This window comes from Lepisosteus platostomus, chromosome 10 (genome assembly GCF_059453375.1).
Source record: "Lepisosteus platostomus isolate fLepPlt1 chromosome 10, fLepPlt1.hap1, whole genome shotgun sequence".
In the NCBI taxonomy this organism is placed as follows: Eukaryota; Metazoa; Chordata; class Actinopteri; order Semionotiformes; family Lepisosteidae; genus Lepisosteus; species Lepisosteus platostomus.
In genome coordinates this window covers 55,335,103-55,353,916 of record NC_142620.1, presented here as the reverse complement: position 1 = coordinate 55,353,916, position 18,814 = coordinate 55,335,103, and the positions used below count along the sequence as shown (strand labels likewise).

Sequence of the window (18,814 nt, the reverse complement as noted above, 5' to 3'; positions counted from 1 at the left end):
CAGTAGAGGTGTTTGTGTGTACAGTACGTGGAGGGGGGGGGGAGGGGGGCCAATTTACATGCTGCTCCCAACTGATAGATGATTGATGTGCTTAGTCACCTCTTTCACCTAACTCTTTTAATTACATTCAGGGCCTCTGAGAACTGCTAGTACAAAATCAGCTTCCCCTAATCACCTTACATTTGACACATTCCGTATCAAAACATAGTGCCTTGTTTTTTTTTTATACAGTATGTACTGCAGCTGCCTTGATTGTCCCTTCAGTGACTTTAGTGAACAGACAAATGAAACAGACAAGATAGTTTCTTTCTGGCGATCCAGCAAGCAAACCTTTTAGAGAGGAGCCCGATGCGAGACTGCACTGGTGGCAGCACAGCTACTACCACGGAGAGCAAGAGTCAAAGCCCAGCTGAATGAGAAGGCTACAAAGTGGGAGAGCTTTTGATCACAAACCAGTTCAGCCTAGTGTTAAAAGAGTTGTTAGGGAGTTATTAGGGAACCACAGCTAAAGCTAAACTCCCACCGCTCGATCATTACTGCTTCTAGAAAGGCAGTGTAGCTAGGTCATTATTTTCTGGCTCTTGTGCTTTGTAGCGGGGATGCAAGTGCGGTCACCACTGGCATGCGCTCCGGCAGAGGCCGATGCCCCCGCCGGGGTGCAACAGGAGCGCAGAGCAGGAAGGAAGACCGAGCTCAGCTGGCCTGTGGGACAGGCGAGGCACGAGCTGCCCGGTTTGAGGCTCGGCAGGTCGGCCCAGGTGTTTCAGCCTCTGACCTGAAAAGCAGGATAGTGCTGGTGCTGCCTTCCCTCCTCCCAGATGAGACGGGTTTTGAGTGAAAGTTGTCAGAACATTAAAGCTGAAGCTGTCCAAGCGAAGATCTCTGCAATAAAGAGCTGGAGGCAACACTTAAACCATCTAAACTTTCCTATGTGATAGAAATACAATCTTTATTTATTAAGTATAGGTGTCAGTCAAATGTTGTATTCTTTTTTTTCCTGTCCCAGAGTTGATTTTATTTCTAAAATATATTTCAGAACACCTGCAAAACCTGACTACACAATAACCATATAACTGCAGTGACACGAAGACTGCAACAGGAGATTAATATAGAAATTCCCTCCTACAGTGGTGAGGAAAATTTTGTGAACCCTTTAGAATGATCTGTATTCCTGCAGCATTTGCTCCCAAAATCTGATCTTCATCTCTGTGTCATAATAATAGATAAACATAAACTGATGAAACACATAACACACAAACACTGTACTTTAATAATAAAAATAATAATAATGACACGATTATCATCTTACTTTGGAGTTTAGTTTGGTGTTGAGACAGCTCTAAACACTAATGAGTGAGGAAGCGCCCAGGCTCTTTTCTTTTCTCCACCTGTGAGGCCTCTTCCATAATCAGGCGCACTCTGCCAGCTCAATGACACACTTGCCCTGCTGGCATTAGCTCTGTAACTGCAGTACTCGTTTTTCATTTATTGGGGCTTTAAATCAAAAAAAGCAAAGTGAACAACTCTTTCGCATAAAGTTTGTTTGGAAGAACATAATGACTTATGTTGCCCTTGACTCCTACAGTACTTTATGTTCCAATTATGTATGATGTGACATTCCGAAACAATGAAATTAAACTTTGATTTATGACACCATATAGATCTTTTTTATCCTTTATTTTATTTCCATTCTGTGTATCTAAAAAACTGGAGCAGACCTGTGAAGTGCTCTTATTTGGTTTATTCCCTGGCTGAAATGAACCCTATTCATAAAGGGCAAATCATTATTGGGGTTCATTTTTAAATACAAAGATGGACAACATACTGTAGCTTCAGTCTACAGTATGTTACATGTTCTGAAACAGCCACCTCAAAGTAATTAGTGCTTCAGAGTCTGTAATACCTGAGAATCAGAAAAGTGCTGAGGACTTTCTGAACTAATACAGTGTGGCTCCTGTGCACAAAACTATTATAACCAAGGAAAATCTGAACAGCCAATACTGTATATTTATTTCTCTCAACCAGGGTTCTTCATTAAAACCAAAGGGGTTTAAAATGATTGTCACTGCAACATTATACATAGAAATGGCTTTTGCTTCTTATAATTTGGTATTTAGAAATGCTTCCTTTTTAATATACAGAGATGAGAATACAATTACTAACAATATGCATTATTAACTTCTAGCACTTGGGTCCTGTGGTATGTAAAACAACTTATTCAGACAATTAATTTTAGAAAAAAATATTGACTTATTGGCCTCATCCTCCTTTTAGAAACCAGGTAACAAAGGATGACAAAGCTTAAGATTCAGGTCTGTTTGTGCCTGCACACCTACTTAAGAACAAATTCTTGTACTTCTGTACATATCTTAGCCATAACTGAGCAATATAGTTAATGATGGTGTTGAAGGGAGAGAGAGAGAGGGAGAGAGAGAGAGAGAGAGAGAGAGAGAGAGAGAGAGCCCTTCTGTCACAAGCAAAGTCAGGGGGTCACAGAAAACTTTCTTTTTCTTCAGCCAGACCTGGGTCCTGGTGAGGGTGGGCTCATTAACTGAGCTTTCGATTCATTATTATACTGGAAAGCTCACTGAAAAGTGTCTTTGACCCTTAGCTGTTGGGTCAACCGTAACCTAGAATTTCTCCCTTTATATAAATTAAGGCTACAGTGACAGGCCAATTATTTTGAATATATCTTCATTAGACTGCTCTTTAGTGTTTCTTAACCAGAAAAATGATCACCCTTTCTTTGCACATACTACTCAATTTGCTGCCTCTCAAACCCTACAGTCAGTCTAGAAAAATCCCAAAACAGTTTTGTACCTGTCTATCACAATGCCATACAGTAAGTGATACGACACGAGATAAATGGTTCCCTTTGGATCCTATTTTTTTCTTTTAGAAGGTCATGTCAAGCAGAATGCTTAAGTTCTGCCACTGTACTTATACAGCCTGGATTCTGGCTGTGTTTAAAAGCAAGCAATGGTAATGCATAGTATTGTAAATTAATATGTTAAACTCTTGTTCACAGAACAAATCACCACTATTAATTGTACAAAGGACAAAGAACCAGGTAAGTAAGGAAATTAAGAATAAATGTTTTTTAAGGTAAAGCCAAAGCTGAAATCTGTGTACAGTACTTGTATATAATATATCTGTATCTACACAATATACTGCTCTATTACTTAACATGCCAATTACTGTAGACATAAACGAAACTGTAGATCTAGACACTGGACTTTAACTCTGAATGTAGGTAATTCCTATCCCTAGCTGACTTCCTCTTAAATGCAAACTGTAGTGCTGAATTTGACACCAAACATTAATAATAACAATACATTTACTCGCAATCCTAATCATTCATCACTTCCCCAGCCTGGTTTTAGCCCCAACATGGATAGCTTTGCTTACCCCATGCCTTTACTTCGTTGTACAGTATTGTGTTGGGTGCCCACCAGCAAGATTATATGTTTGTGTGTAATTTGTCTGTGAAGAATTCACAGTGAAGACAGGTTTGTAACAAACAGATTAAAAGACACTCACATCAAATCAGATTGTCTGTTCCATTCATTCTAACACTTTATCAGAAGATCGGATTAGACAGAGTTAGAGATAAAATAGCTAAAGATAATGAAACTTAAGGCAAGCATTCCCTATGGAGAAGTGAGCGTTACTTTTCATGCCAGGTTAAAACATAAATAAATTAGCTGGAGCATTAGTGTGTGGTGCCCTCCCTACTCCCACTACAGCATGCCAGTCTGTGGACTGGTTTCATTCTTCCTGCCTGACATTTTTGGTATCTTTTGAGTGCACGAGCCTGCTTTGGAAAACAAAAGATGAATTCTACACATAGTATTCTAACCTTTTCTTCTATTAGTTAACAGAAAACCTGTAACAACATTTTTTTTAAAGTATTATAAAGTCAGTTTTGATTTCTAGCCCACTGTTTAATTTATGTGTGAGTTACACAATAAGCTGTACCTAGAGGCCTATTTTTTTAAGAACGTGAAATGTTTTATTAACAGTTCATTAAAGTCTTATTTTCCTAACAGTTCTACGCCATGTCTAGTGAAGAGACTGCGGGTGGTCCTCTCACACCCAAAGGGAGAAGATGCACAGAGTGAGCTTATATTTTCAGGAAGGTATCTCCATATCAGAAAATCTGTTTTGTAGTACTCGAAGCCTGTACAAAAACAATTTAAAAAAAATGTTTGCCAGCATCAATCTTGTGCCAACTGCACAGTAAAGCTTTGCTACAAAATTGCTTTTCAAATGCAGTACTCTGTGTTGCATGGTCAATCAACAAGTGCATCTTATTAGATCCCTCAAGCAGAACGGCGGCAAGACCATTGATTGATACAACAATGAGAAGAGTTTAGGCGAGGGAGCAAAAAAAAAAAACAATAAAACACATTTCAAATTGTACAGCAGAACGGATTTAAGTTCAAAAGAAAGAACTAAACAAAGAAAGTGCCAGAATCTCCATGTGTCTCAGATCAGAAATGCACAGGGAGTCTTTTTTGCAAAGCGCAAAGCCTCACCGTTCACCACTAATTTCCTGCTCTTTTTGAATTTTGCAGTCACAGGTCACAGCAGGTAGTGCCTTTTAACCAGGCCTGGGAAATGCATTCAGATTTACTTGCTTAGACGAGCTTCCACTGCTTTAAAGACGAACACAGTCTAGTGTGATAAAATCAAGTTAAAAATCAGAGGCCGAAGCTTACGCTAAGGAAGCAGGAAGATAAGTACAGTACAAGCTGTTTATTAATGTTCCTAACTCAGTGAAGCCCTTTGTCAATACCATTATGAACAAATGATACAAAAAGGATTTTAGTTATTACTGTTTCCTTATGGCCTGATTAAAACAACTGTGACAACTTTAGTATCTTAAGTAGCTTAAGTTTATAAGTAGCATATCCTTATAAGCCTATGTTTATAGTTCCTTAAGTTTTGTGTACAATGTTTAAGCTATATTATTTTACAAACCCTCAATATTTTTTCTTACTTTTTTTCAGCTCAAAACCTCAAACATAAACCAGAGTTAAAATGTAGCTTTCAGACTTTTTAAAGGAAAAAGACATCTGTTTATGTATAATTATAACCGCTATGTATGTACAAAGTTAAGTTACACAATTTAATAAATTACCATATATTAAATGCATTTTTGATATACGCCTTCTGTAAAAAAATAATGTTCTACATAATTATGTTTCTATTTGAAGTAACAGATCAAATATCAATATTGAGTAAATAAATAGTTCAGGCAGCCCTTTCAATAATTTCGACTAGCAGTTCAGGACACTAGTTATATCCCCTTCTGCACTAAGAGTTTTTAACAGCCTCAGAGACATCTGGAACACCTCTGGGACAGCTCTTTTACAACATGCTTTTCACACCCCTCACCAGCACCCCTGTGATGCAAGTGCATTTTCACTTTCTTTTCTCATCTCTCACAATATGTTCTCACTGAACGCTTGCTTTAAAGGTTTACCTTAAGGAAAAAAAAACATGCCTGTGAGCTGCATTAATGGCTAGAAACACTGCATGACACAAATACGGGGAGAATCTTCCATAAAAACATGGGTTTTAACAACAAGCTCTTTGCAGGCCAGCACGAGCTGCCCCAGAGGAGGAAATATTTCAGAACAACCTGGGGCACTAAAGTGCTTTTTGTAACAGCGTCACCCCCAGGACTGAAGTACAGGATAATGCATTGAAAAAGAGACCTGACTAAGCCCCCAACTCCGATACAGGACATGCATATAAACAGCAAGATCTAAACCACAGGTAGTAAGAAAACAAGGCTTTTAAAAAATGATCATAGCCCTTGAAACTTTAATTTTTTTATATCTGTGTATGCATTCACAACCGTATGAGTGTCCAGGGATCACATATTCATTTTAATTTCGATAAACATTTTCAATTATGGCAATGGATACATTTGGATATTGAAGTGTACATTGAAATTTAGAGAGCAGAAAAGAAAAAAAAAGTTAAGCGATACTCTCATGGTTAGTCCTCTTTTTAAAACTGCTCAATGTGCGGCACGTATCAGCTCTGAAGTACTATACACCAGGCAATGTATTTAACTTGTGGCTTATTTGCTCAAAATGATTATTTTTTATTATTCATTTTAAATAATAATGTTACAACCTGAAGCAGATCTGTAAGGTAATATTCATGGTAAGCCACACAATTCTAAATATTTGTCAAATCAGCAACTAAAAATAAATAACTATAACTGAAAGCACAAATGAAACTAACAAAACTCCTTTTGCTTAATTGTTAAAAATATATATTTCACAGTGCTAATGTAATGAATTACTGTATAGGTGTTATTGATATGAATCAGCCAATTTCACCAGGGGCATTGTTATTGTGCTTTCAGAGGTCTCCAATAAACAGGTGCTTTCAGAATGAAATTGCCTTTTCTTTATTACCATAAAGAGCTCATTTGAAAAGGTGAGGAAGACAAGATAGGACTGATGGTGAAAAGTCTAGTGGATAAATTTACACCTACATTTATTTACAAAGAGCATAGATACAGTTAAAGCATTTCTAAATGAAGCTTTAAGATGTACCTGTACTACACCTAATGCACATACAGTATACTGTACATACTCTAATGCAAAATTAAGCAAGGACTATTGCTAACTGAACTCTTCCAAACCTGCTGTGAAAACTTAAAACAGCATGTTTCTTAGTTTCTGTTTTAGTGTTAATGAGTTTTCCAATATATAGCTTGCAACATTAATTAGAGGTAATGTTTCGCTCTCGATAATTTAAAGGATGTTCTTGTTTATTTTCTTGACTGTTCAGTGTTAATCTTTTAGCCCCTTTTCGAGAGTATTCGAAACAACCTGTCCACAGTAGTATGTAAATCCAACGTCTCTGTTTGACTTTCAATACTAAGAAGAGGAAGCACACTTGCAGTAAAACCTTGTGTTAACTACAGGAAAGTTCCTTTTTCCTCCCCATGTACCTGTACTGCAAAGACAATAACCATGCAAGTTGCCTGCCAGCAGTTCTTTACTTCGTGCTGTTACATTTCTCAGGTTACTCCACTCAATTTGCATTAGGAGAATAACAGGCAACAATGTTGCCTGTTAAACTGCAACTTCTTTCCATATGGCATGAAAATGTATTCTTCTAAAATTTGTATGTCTTTTAGCATCTCTTCAGTAGAGAATGCACAATCCTGACATCTGCCAAAAGACAGAGAAAGAGGGGGAAAAGACGCTGAGAGAGTGTGGGAATATCCACAGATGGGGAGGCTTGAAAGGTTGAAATGTGTTCTTACAGTTTGACAGCCCCTGTGCTACATGCGATCTGTCCGCAATGCATTCCGGGAAATTAGAGGTCCAGAAAACATACTGTCAGAAAAGTCAATGGACTGGAGTTGTCATGACAACATTATCCCGCAACCCCTTCCCACTGCTAATCAACAGGTTAAGAAAAGTAGAGGTCATGTACATTTACCAACAAAGGAAGAATATAGAAGCTCAGAAATGCCAACCTAGTTGTCTGTCTTCACAGAACAGTCTCCTGAAAGTAAATGAAATGGTACGCTGATCTCAATCACGCATGTGCTAACTGGGAGTTTAACAGCAAACAGGAGACAGGTTTTACAGAATGTGTTTATCAAGCAAACATTTAACAGGAAAGACCTGATCATTTTAAACATATTTTGATTAACTGAAGATCAATTGTCTGAAAAATGAGGATGTAAACCTAGATCCTGTACATCACAAGACAAAAAAACGATGTGAGTGGCACATCAGTTGGAGAGTTTTTCCTAAGATCTAGGGTCTAGAAGCTTTACATAGCAAACCCCCATCTTCGAAATTTTCAGATGCCTCCAAGGAACTGGGAAATGTACCACAGCACAAAACCAGGACACCAGAGGTTCGTATCTTGCTGTCGGAATGAGCCCCTGTGAGAAACACACATACCTTTGGTCTTCGTTGAGAAGGTGAGGGACAGCTGAGCGAGGAGGTCTGGGCTCTCAAACTTCTCCTCCTTGACTTTAATCCAGAAACAGCTCTCTGCCATTTCCTGAGGCACAATCTGAAATTACACAGGAACATAATTAAATGTTCAATCACTGCAACTAATTAGCATTCCTAAGACATTGAGCACTTAAGTGTTAAGATTTCTGCATGAAGAAGGTGGATATTATATATACTGGTAACCTATGAATTTAATCAGAATACTTGCACACGTAAGAGACATTTTCAAACATATACATTAATTAGTTTTTGTTGATTTATAGGTGTATCAGGATGCAGTAATTTGTCTGTTTCCAGGATTTTCAGTACTTCATTTTTTATGGATCATTAAAAAAACACTTAAATGATCTTTCAGCATATCAGCAATTTCCACTAATTGAAAGAAAGTAAAAAGACTAATTAAGCCTAATAAACCTCTGATTAACTCAAAACTTAAATGCTCTCATTGTTGATTTCTCTAAAGGAAAAATGTAATTCTTTTCAACTCGGTGCACATAAAACATTTCTTTGTTTACGAGTGCTGCGTTGAGGTAGCCCATTCCAAGTACTTCAGCCAAACACTTACACACTCAAGATAGGTAATGTTGCATTTGGGGTGCTAATTGAGTACCCAGGTACAATGGCTCTGCACAACATGATATAAATTTGTTCTTACACGGTGCCCTTCGTGCCAAAATATCCCAGAGCACTGAGAAAAACATAAGCATAAATACATGTAAATTTTCAAATACATGTCCTATTTCAAACCACTACATTAACATACAGTTTTTAGTGTCTATTGTAAGTTTCTAGAATCTAGTGTGTCTAAAATTTCAATGTTGATTGGGAAGGAAGTTCAGAAACACAGGGTGTAACAGCGAAAGGACCTGATCAACCATTTTCATACGCAAAACAGTGACCTGGACCAAAAAGCTCTTGAAGGTAAGAGGGACCTGAAGCCTGAAGACTTTATTCTAGATACCTAAAGGTCATTTTGAAAACTCTCAGACAACGAATGTAAAGCTGTCAGCATTGTGGTGATGTGATCAGACATGCGAGAGAAGTAAGCTTACTGGCAGCCATAAAGCCATGTGAGTGCACTGTCAAGCAAGAAAGCAAATAAAGAGTTAGGGTAGGAGAATGGGATCTCATGAAAGCATGAACATTTTTACATTAAGAAAGGTTTTGAGTTTAGAAATGTTTCTTAAATGTCAGAAGCAGTTCTAGTCACAGAATTAAGATATAAATTGGAGTCAAGAATGACACCCAACAGATCTGGTTTTTGTAAACTCTTCAATGACTGTATTGGATGATTATTATTTTCAGAGAATCCTTTACAATGCACTCAAGTTAACTTGCATGGGTACTGTAGGTTAATTGTTGTTTTGTTATTTTTACTCTCGCAAAGTGAAAGGGTGTTAAGAAAAAGGGCAGGTGTTGTGACAGAGCACATTTGTGTTGAAAACAAGAAAAAAACATAGTGACAAGAATATCTCTGCATGTAGTCCAGTTACAGCTGTGCAGACAGGAACGGACACTCTTGTAACTGAGTGAACAAGAGAAAGGTTAAAATCAGGAGGAGGCTGTTTAGCCTGTAATACTTGAACTGAATACTAAGCGCTGATGTATTTTATTGAAGGGGACTCATCAACTCTGAAAGTGAACAGCTTGCAACCAGCAAGTTTTGTTCTTTTTTCTGTATTCAGTAGGGATGTTTCAATCTCATCCAGACTGTCCCACTGATGTTGTTCACCTCTGTCAAGACAGGAGGCAGAATGCTTCGAATTCTGTGCGACTGTTTACATACACACACTCAGTGTGCACACAATTCAGAATTCACTTGATGGAGGCTTTAAAAAAAATGAAATGCCATTAAACAATCTTTTGAAACTGAACTGTGTGCCATCTGTCCTGAATCCAAGCCATCAGAGCAGAGCTGTCGCTCATGGTAGAGCACCCTTAAAAAAGAACTTGGCTGCTTTTAATTTACGTGCGACAGACAATGCCCACATGGCTAAGACATTCTTTGCAGCTATTAGGAGGTAGAGTTAAGAAATGGCCAAATGACCTAATTTAAAACTGGAGGACAACTTTGGAATTTGGGCAGTGAAAAACTTTAATTTATTGGTACTCATTTTTTATGGTAGGTACAGTTTTTTTTTTCATACCAAAGGGCACACACTGTAGAAATGTTCCATTACAGTATGCCAAGGCAAGCCAAATGGATAGCATATTAAAATACAGCATAAGGTGCACAGATTTACTTGTCCCAAATCTCTCCCTCTTCAGCTGTCCTCAGAGTCTCATACATTTGATGCACACACCTGTATTCAATAACTCTGTTACACATGCACAGCAAGTAGTATATATCTTCTCCAAACAAGTCCCTCAAAACTAATTACAACATCTCGCGCTCGGTATTGATAAATCTCCTCTGAAGCCGATAGCGCTGCACAGTAAAAATCCCGATGTGCATCCTTCCTTCACATAACAGAACGACTCTAGCAAGCCCCCAGGTCGCCTGCAAATAACTTTCCGAAAGTAATAAACAACTGGAATATTTATAGCTTTACTACCCTGTTGAAGGGTAGCTAGCAGACTTACTGCACTCTTCTTAAAGGTGTCTAGGGGGAAAAGTAACTACTGAATTTAATGAGGAAGACACCTTCAGAAACCAACTGCAAAAAACAATAATAACAGCCAGCTTCATTAACTATCTTTATGACTTTAACAATAACTTTCTGAAAGTAATAACTGAAGTGTTAACTTTGCTATTTGTTCCAAGTGTAGCCTCCTTGCAATATTCTCCTTAAAGACAACTTTTGTGAAAACTAGTAAATAAATTACCGCAAGTGAAACCTTTGGAAAGTCACAAGAACAACAGCGTTCAATTCCTTTTTGTTTAGAAATCTGCAGCATTGTCACACTATCAGAACCACGGCTGTTATTGTAGGTGTCACAGTGACTGTGCTCGACTTTAACTGATGTAAAACAGCTATCTTGTCCACATGGATATCAGACCACAAGTTCTTGGCGGATTTCATGCTGTTCCATGGGCCTGAGACGCAGGCTGAGCAATCATTTACTTTTCCATAAACGTGTTCCATTCCCAAGTGTAGGTGCTCTAACCGTAGGAGAAATTACATTACAACACCTCCAGGCAACAATCTCCAGCATGGCCGCTTGAAAATCAGTTACATGCTAAAAAATTGTTTCCTCACTTTATCGCTCCTGGCTGGTTTTCCTTTTTATGCATTTTTTTATTATTATTTTTTTTCACGGTTAGAGATGGAAGGGTCTCCAGTGGGTGATTTAGAGCAAAGCAAGGTGTGTTTTTTTTTCCTTAAGAAAGAAGAAATATTATTCTTTCCTTCAAAGAAATTTCTGGACTGACATTAAGAAAAAGCAGCAGCATATTCTTGACCACAAGATGTTGACACTGGTTACAATTAGAAAAAGAATAAAGGAAGTGGCATTGCTAATACATTGGCACTGTCACAGTCAAAGACTGAATCACATTATTCTGTACAATTGTATTTATTATTTCCAGCTGAAATAATAAATTGTACACCATGGAAATTGATCAAATGGAAGCAGGCTAAACTGTCTCATTGCTGACGCAGAATGTGCATTCGGAGCACTGAAGATGCATTCATGTCAAGTGTTCATGGTATTACACAAAACTGCAACAAAAGCTGCAACCAACCGCCAACACAAATGGAGGCAAATGTTACATATAATTGTTTGTCCAAGTAAATAAAGTACAGGAAACTGATTTAGAAATAGTGGAGGGGAGGGGAGTTCTAGCCAGAGCTTCACATGTCTCTCGGTCGGCCTGTACACTGAGGCTGTACACTAACCAGGAAATGGGACACACTGAGCCTCGTGGACACATGTTGTAGTGACATCTTCTCTTCCAGATTTTGTCACTGTTGCTGGCCTCCGGGCTAATATTATGTGCTTCACAGGCAAAATGTTAAGAGGTCACATATTTCGACTCAGAATTTCATAAAACAGAGAGGTGAAATGCTACCAGATTTCTCTGACAGCAAACCCAACTGCTCCAGCGTCTGAAGATGGATTTGTTAACTTTGACATATTTTGAAATATAGATAAAATTATTGCTTTTCCTCGCACTATAATGAATATCTATGAGATCATGAGATGCATTTTATACCTCTGCCTTCATTATTCCTATTGTTTTGTGTACTTAATATATGTACCAATTTCCTTCTCAATCTCTCAGTATAGAGAGATAGATGCACTTGCTTAAAAGATGAATGTATAAACATAATAATATGCACCAGTACAGTCTATAATTTTAAGCACTGACGATCCCTTCGTCTTGTCACTAAGTCACATTAAAAATCATATTACACACTACAGGGTATCAAGCAACTGAGTATCATTACACAGATGTTAAAACACCTTCATGGTTTTTTATATTGTGTATTTGCATAAGAAACATGGATTGATTTCCATAAATCCTGTGCACATCTCTTCCTCTCTGCAAAGCCATTAATGATTGAATGCTTCACACAGGCGACACGTGCAATATTATTTCTGATGGCAGCATTACTGCATTCCTCTCTACAGTATGATGGCTTGTACACATACAGCACAGGTTGGTGAGACTTTTTTTCAAAATTATGTGCATCTTTAGAAAGCCCACAATCAAGAGATGTGTACAATAACACATTATTATTATTATCACTGTTTAGAATAACTCCACTTATCTATCTACTACAAATACCTCATTGTATTACAAATACCTCTAATTGCCTTTTTCAACCTCATGAACAAAAATCTAATTTTGGAGGTGGACCTACTATGAAGAAGGAAAACGGACCACAGATGGGGATAGGTATTTTTGAAATATTAGATTGTTCATTTGGTTTTATTGTATCTTAACAAATCAACAGTTTTAGAGAAAACTGAATATAATGTCTAACATACGTACTGTATATGAATTATATATTCAAATTATTATTTCTTTATCAAAAAGGACATATTACTTCCTAGGCTATAAAAAAGGAAACCTGCATACATTTTCCAATCTTATTATTGATTTTCATAGCATTTTATCTCAGAGATTCATTATGTTTATTGGTATTTTGAATATAGGCCTTATTTGCCCATTAGCACATTTATTCTGGCTCATAGGCCATTATGAAAAAATGCTGTGGTACTCCTGTAATCACCACTGAGTGCAGGATTTCCACAGCAGATGTGACTGAAATACTACAGATTTAAAATTTAAAATTAACACACCGATACGACATTACAAGGATACCTCAATTATTTCTGTATGGGGGTGAGAAACCTCTGAGCAAAAGCAGGTTACTGCTCTCATTGTTGTTAGAAGCCCAGTAGGGGGTGCTCTTTCCTCTAAAACACAATTTCAAAACTGACACACTACTGTAAGAGGTGCCTTCTTTCACGTGAGAAGTTAAAAGGAGGTCTTGGCTACTTGATTGTTACATGTTTGTAAGAGAAGGGGTGTTACTGTAACTTTGGCATCCTTGATAACTTCAACCCAGGGCCTGTACAATCTGGCTCTGTAAAGTTCTCCTAAAGTCCATAGGTGAAGTCATTTCGCACCCCTCCAGATATGCTGTGCAGTGGGGCTGCAGAATGGCTGCCATGTGTTCCCAGATGGGCACTGTACTACAGTATAGTGTTGGAGGAAATGGGTCCCTTTCTAAATAATAAGATCTTAGGATCCTTTGGGGTGAAAAGTCCTACTTAAACCAGTAGTTAGTGATTTTGTACAACTCAAGGTAAAATAGAATGGAAAAAAAAGAAAGAGTTTACAGCTCAGAAAGACAGGTTTCTAATCCCTCAAACTATGCACCCGATAGATTTGACTTTTGTTAGAGTCCAGGAAAATCTTTCCCTTTGTGCAGAAATTTGTACAGTGTTTTGTTTCTGTAGGAGATCAGTGAAAAATGCTGAGTAGGTTGATGAAGACCTGTTACATTACATACACACTATGTTAAAGTGACATTGTCACAGATCACTATTTAAACTCCTTTGGTAGAAATGATTGTTTCTCCTTGGTTCATGATACACTAATATAACTAAACTCTTCAAATTTTCACCTACAGTACAGTAGAGTCCGCAACAATAAAATGACTGGATATTTTACCATTATAGTCATGTAACAGAAAAAAAAGAACCTAAAAAACAACCACATCTCCAGATATATAATTTAGAAGAACTCCACTTATCTATCTACTACAAATACCTCATATTACAAATACCTCTAATTGCCTTTTTCAACCTCATGAACAAAAATCCAATTTAAAAAATACCCATATGCATTTGATCAATTTCAAAAGGAATATGTACATACACTGTAAGCCTGTGAAATTCAATAGGGCTGGAATACATATCTCTTTCAAATGATTATGCAGAATGCATATTGGGAATTTGGTGTCTTCACACAGATAATGCTCTGAATCTAAAAACACATTCAATTTAAATGAATGAAAGATACATCAGCTGGATAAGATCCTCAGATCAATAGACTACTAGCTGCCCAACATGCAACTTCCTTAAGGTTTTATGTTCAAACGTGGCCCCAGTGAAGGACCTAAAAAAATAAAGATGGCCTATAGTCCTACCACAGTGAAAAACAAACATGCTTTCTCTATCATTTCGAGAGTGGATACGAGTCCTTGGAAAACAAGTATTCATTGCAAACCTGATTGCAAATGAAAAGTTAAGAAATCTGTGAAATTTTTGGATGGTACAAAATATCAGCATCAAACTAGAGCAAGTGCACACACAGCCATCTACAGTAGGTGTATTCCATTTACATAGATTCCATTTCTAATTTTCATAATTGCAGTTATTTCCAATATCTAAAAACAACTGACATAGTCTAAAGGCTTTACATGGAGTCTGACTGAAGATGGAGTCAATACACACACGGGCGATAAATTCCAATACAACTGCACACACTGTGTATCCTGAAATAATATTATTCCAGATTGAATTCGACTGAAGCAATAAGGATAAAGTGTGTTTATCTGATTTATCTGGTTTCACGTCTCTGCCACACTGATTGTATTGTCCAAGAGAAAAACAAGCTGTTGCAACCAAGGCGCCTCAGTACAAAACAATTACTTCAGCCCATATGTTCCAGCTGTGCTTTACAAAAATAATTGCAAGAAGCAAAACTGGAGCAAGGTGCAAGGCGAGTATTATTAGTTTACAGAGAATAAAAACTCTACAAACTCCTAGCAGTTCTAATTATAAAATTCTTCTTCTTCATTGTTTACCCAATGCAACTGTATTATGATCTACAGAAGCTTTCCCAGTGAGAGAGTGGTAAATCGTCCACATTGCTTGACAGACATTTTAGGAAAACTTCTACTGCTGCAGAAAAGCAGTATATTGACAATACAGCGCTACAGTAACAGTAAGAGGGAGCCCAGGGAAATTGCTAGCCACACAATATCAATCAGTGCGCACGCTAACCCAGTACCTTGGACCAGTTGATTCTCTTCATGGCCACCTCTGGCTTGTAGGTTTTCTTCTGCTGCAGTCCATAAGGCAACTTGACAACAGGGGGAGCCGGTGGAGGAGGAATGCCAGGAGCACCAGGGAAGGGTGGGGGTGGTGGGGGCCCTGCACCAGGTGGAGGGGGCGGAGGAGGGGGAACTCCTGCACAAAACAGAGGGGGAGGGGGAGGAGGGGGGGGGCAGCCCCCAGGAGGAGGTGGAGGTGGTGGAGGAGGGGGAGGAGGAGGTACAGCACCCCCTATCACAGGAGGGGGAGGGGGAACCCCTGATGCAGCCTGTAAAAAAACACCAAGAGCTCAGTTAGCATGCAGTCCAACACTGTCCCTGACTTGAAAGAAAAGCCCGCTCTCGGCACTGAATGGCCGTCATTTAGAAAGCTTCAGGACTTGACCTGCTCTGCACCTGGCTGGGAAAATGACAGCACATGGCCCTTTCTTATTTTGTAAACTACGGTTATTTTCATCTTCCTCAAGAATGTGAAATGATTAAGAACAAACTCTACTTCTCCTCTGCCTGTAATAAGGGCTGATAAAGGCCCTGTCGAGTTTTTAGGCCAATCCTGATCTCCCCTGAGCTCTAATCCCCTGTGCTGTGGAGAAACTTATAAATGAGCAGAAAACGCGCTGGGCGTATTTACAGCCAGCTTGGCTTCTATCAGCAAGCCAAAGGTTAATGCTCCAAGGTACCATTACTAATATATCTCCACCTTGCTAACAGACCTGCACACGGAAAACTAGGTCAGTCGCCTGGTAGATGAACTTCCAAGTGGTAAAAAACCAGGCAATGAGACCAATAATAAGGCCTGAGTGTTTTTAGCTGTAGAATACACATGCTGTCTTTACTCAGCAGAGCAGGGGTCTACTCGATAAAGAGCTTACTGCATGACAAGCTACACACTGGAAAAGTTCTCAAGGAGGGGACGTACTGTATCAATTGCTGGGCATTGAGGAATGTTGAAGTGTGCGATATGGGTGTAAAAAGGATGTTCTTTAAATTACACCCCTTTCCATCAGTCACTGGCACAACAGAGTGATGGACTTCTGGCAACACAGTGATACAGCATACTGCAGGCCTCAGAGGAACACTGATCCACTGACATGCTTGGTTTCGCTCCAGAGAAAGGAGAGGCTCTTGTGGGGTTACATTTATATTTAGCAGCATTGTTCCTGATTCTCTCAAATTCTCCCTATGCACTTAGCACAGCTCTGGTAGGGTATCACAAGCGCTAAACATTCCACAGAGAGCTGACACATTCCTGGATTCTCCAGGTTATATTTACTGATGCAACAGCGAGTGATATTTTTAATTCACAGGTAACATTTGGAGAAATCTCTATCATATCACTGTTTACCAAACAAACTAAAATTTGACCCTTAAAGGTTTTGTGATTTATTTACAAAGAATGCATAATTTAATATATTTAATGCAACATTTAATCACCATTATTCATAACATTTTCTGAGTAGCAGTCTTTCCAATCTAAGCCTTCTGCTAAATTCTACTCTGCCTGTTGTACTTGAGTCTCAAAACTGTCAGGTCTCACTTTGCCCACACAGCTCAATGTGATAAGAAATGAGGACCATGAGAATAGCTTTATTCCAACTTGCAAATTTGCTGCTAATGGCCATCAAGTTCAGCATGAACCATTTGACTGCCACACTGTATGTTTGCTGTTTTTGCAAGGAATCTTTACTAGAATTGCCCACACAGCTAATGACATTATCATACAATGTGTTAAAGTGGTGTAAGAAGAGATATACAGTGGTGTGAAAAAGTGATTCCTGATCCCCTTCCTGATTTCTTATTTTTTTGCATGTTTGTCACACTGAAATGTTTCAGATCATCAAACAAATTGAAATAGTAGACAAAGATAACACACGTAAACACAAACTGCAGTTTTTAAATGAAGGTTTTTATTATTAAGGAAAAAAATCCAAACCTACATGGCCCTGTGTGAAAAAGTGATTGCCCCCTAAACCTAATAACTGGTAGGGCCACCCTTAGCAGCAACAACTGCAATCAAGCGTTTGCGATAACTGGCAATGAGTCTTTTACAGCGCTGTGGAGGAATTTTGGCCCATTCATCTTTGCAGAATTGTTGTAATCCAGCCACATTGGAGGGTTTTCGAGCCTTAACCGCTTTTTTAAGGTCATGCCACAACATCTCAATCGGATTCAGGTCAGGACTTTGAGTAGGCCACTCCAAAGTCTTCATTTTGTTTTTCTTAAGCCATTCAGAGGTGGACTTGCTGGTGTGTTTAGGATCATTGTCCTGCTGCAGAACGCAAGTGCGCTTCAGCTTGAGGTCACGAACATATGGCCGGACATTCTCCTTCAGGATTTTTTGGTAGACAGCAGAATTCATGGTTCCATTTACCACAGCAAGTCTTCCAGGTTCTGAAGCAGCAAAACAGCCCCAGACACACACCTTCCAAAAAGCTCAACGTTTGTCTCGTCAGTCCACAGAGTATTTTCCCAAAAGTCTTGGGGATCATCAAGATGTTTTCTGGCAAAACTGAGACGAGCCTTTATGTTCTTTTTGCTCAGCAGTGGTTTTCGTCTTGGAACTCTGCCATGCAGGTCATTTTTGCCCAGTCTCTTTCTTATGGTGGAGTCATGAACACTGACCTTAACTGTGGCAAGTGAAGCCTGCAGTTCTTTGGATGTTGTTGTGGGTTTTTTTGTGATCTCTTGGATGAGTCGTTGCTGCGCTCTTGGGGTAATTTTGGTCGGCCGGCCACTCCTGGGAAGGTTCACCACTGTTCCATGTTTTCGCCATTTGTGGATAATGGCTCTCACTGTGGTTCGCTGGAGTCCCAAAGCTTTAGAAATGTCTTTATAACCTTTTCCAGACTGATAAATCTCAATTACTCTGTTTCTCATTTGTTCCTGAATTTCTTTGGATCGCAGCATGATGTCTAGCTTTTGAGGATCTTTTGGTCTACTTCACTTTGTCAGGCAGGTCCTATTTAAGTGATTTCTTGATTGAGAACAGGTGTGGCAGTAATCAGACCTGGGTGTGGCTAGAGAAATTGAACTCAGCTTTCCAAAGATGTGATAAACCACAGTTGATTTATGTTTTAACAGGGGGAGCAATCACTTTTTCACACAGGGCCATGTAGGTTTGGATTTTTTTTTCCCTTAATAATAAAAACCTTCATTTAAAAACTGCATTTTGTGTTTACTTGTGTTATCTTTGTCTAATATTTCAATTTGTTTGATGATCTGAAACATTTCAGTGTGACAAACATGCAAAAAAATAAGAAATCAGGAATGAGGCAAACACTTTTTCACACCACT

The 18,814-nt window shown here is 38.6% G+C and overlaps 1 protein-coding gene across 9 annotated transcripts in view; it reads right to left on the bottom strand.

The window, feature by feature from the left end:
- The window catches only part of diaph2 (diaphanous-related formin 2), a 488,074-nt gene that overhangs the window by 281,969 nt on the left and 187,291 nt on the right, over window positions 1–18,814 (bottom strand). For all 9 annotated transcript variants that reach the window (XM_088597461.1, XM_088597456.1, XM_088597458.1 and 6 more), the window contains 2 exons: window positions 15,478–15,789; window positions 7,950–8,064 (listed from right to left, as the gene is read on the bottom strand). In XM_088597461.1, coding sequence (XP_088453587.1) covers window positions 7,950–8,064; window positions 15,478–15,789 — 427 coding nt within the window. The remainder of the gene's footprint in view (window positions 1–7,949; window positions 8,065–15,477; window positions 15,790–18,814) is intronic.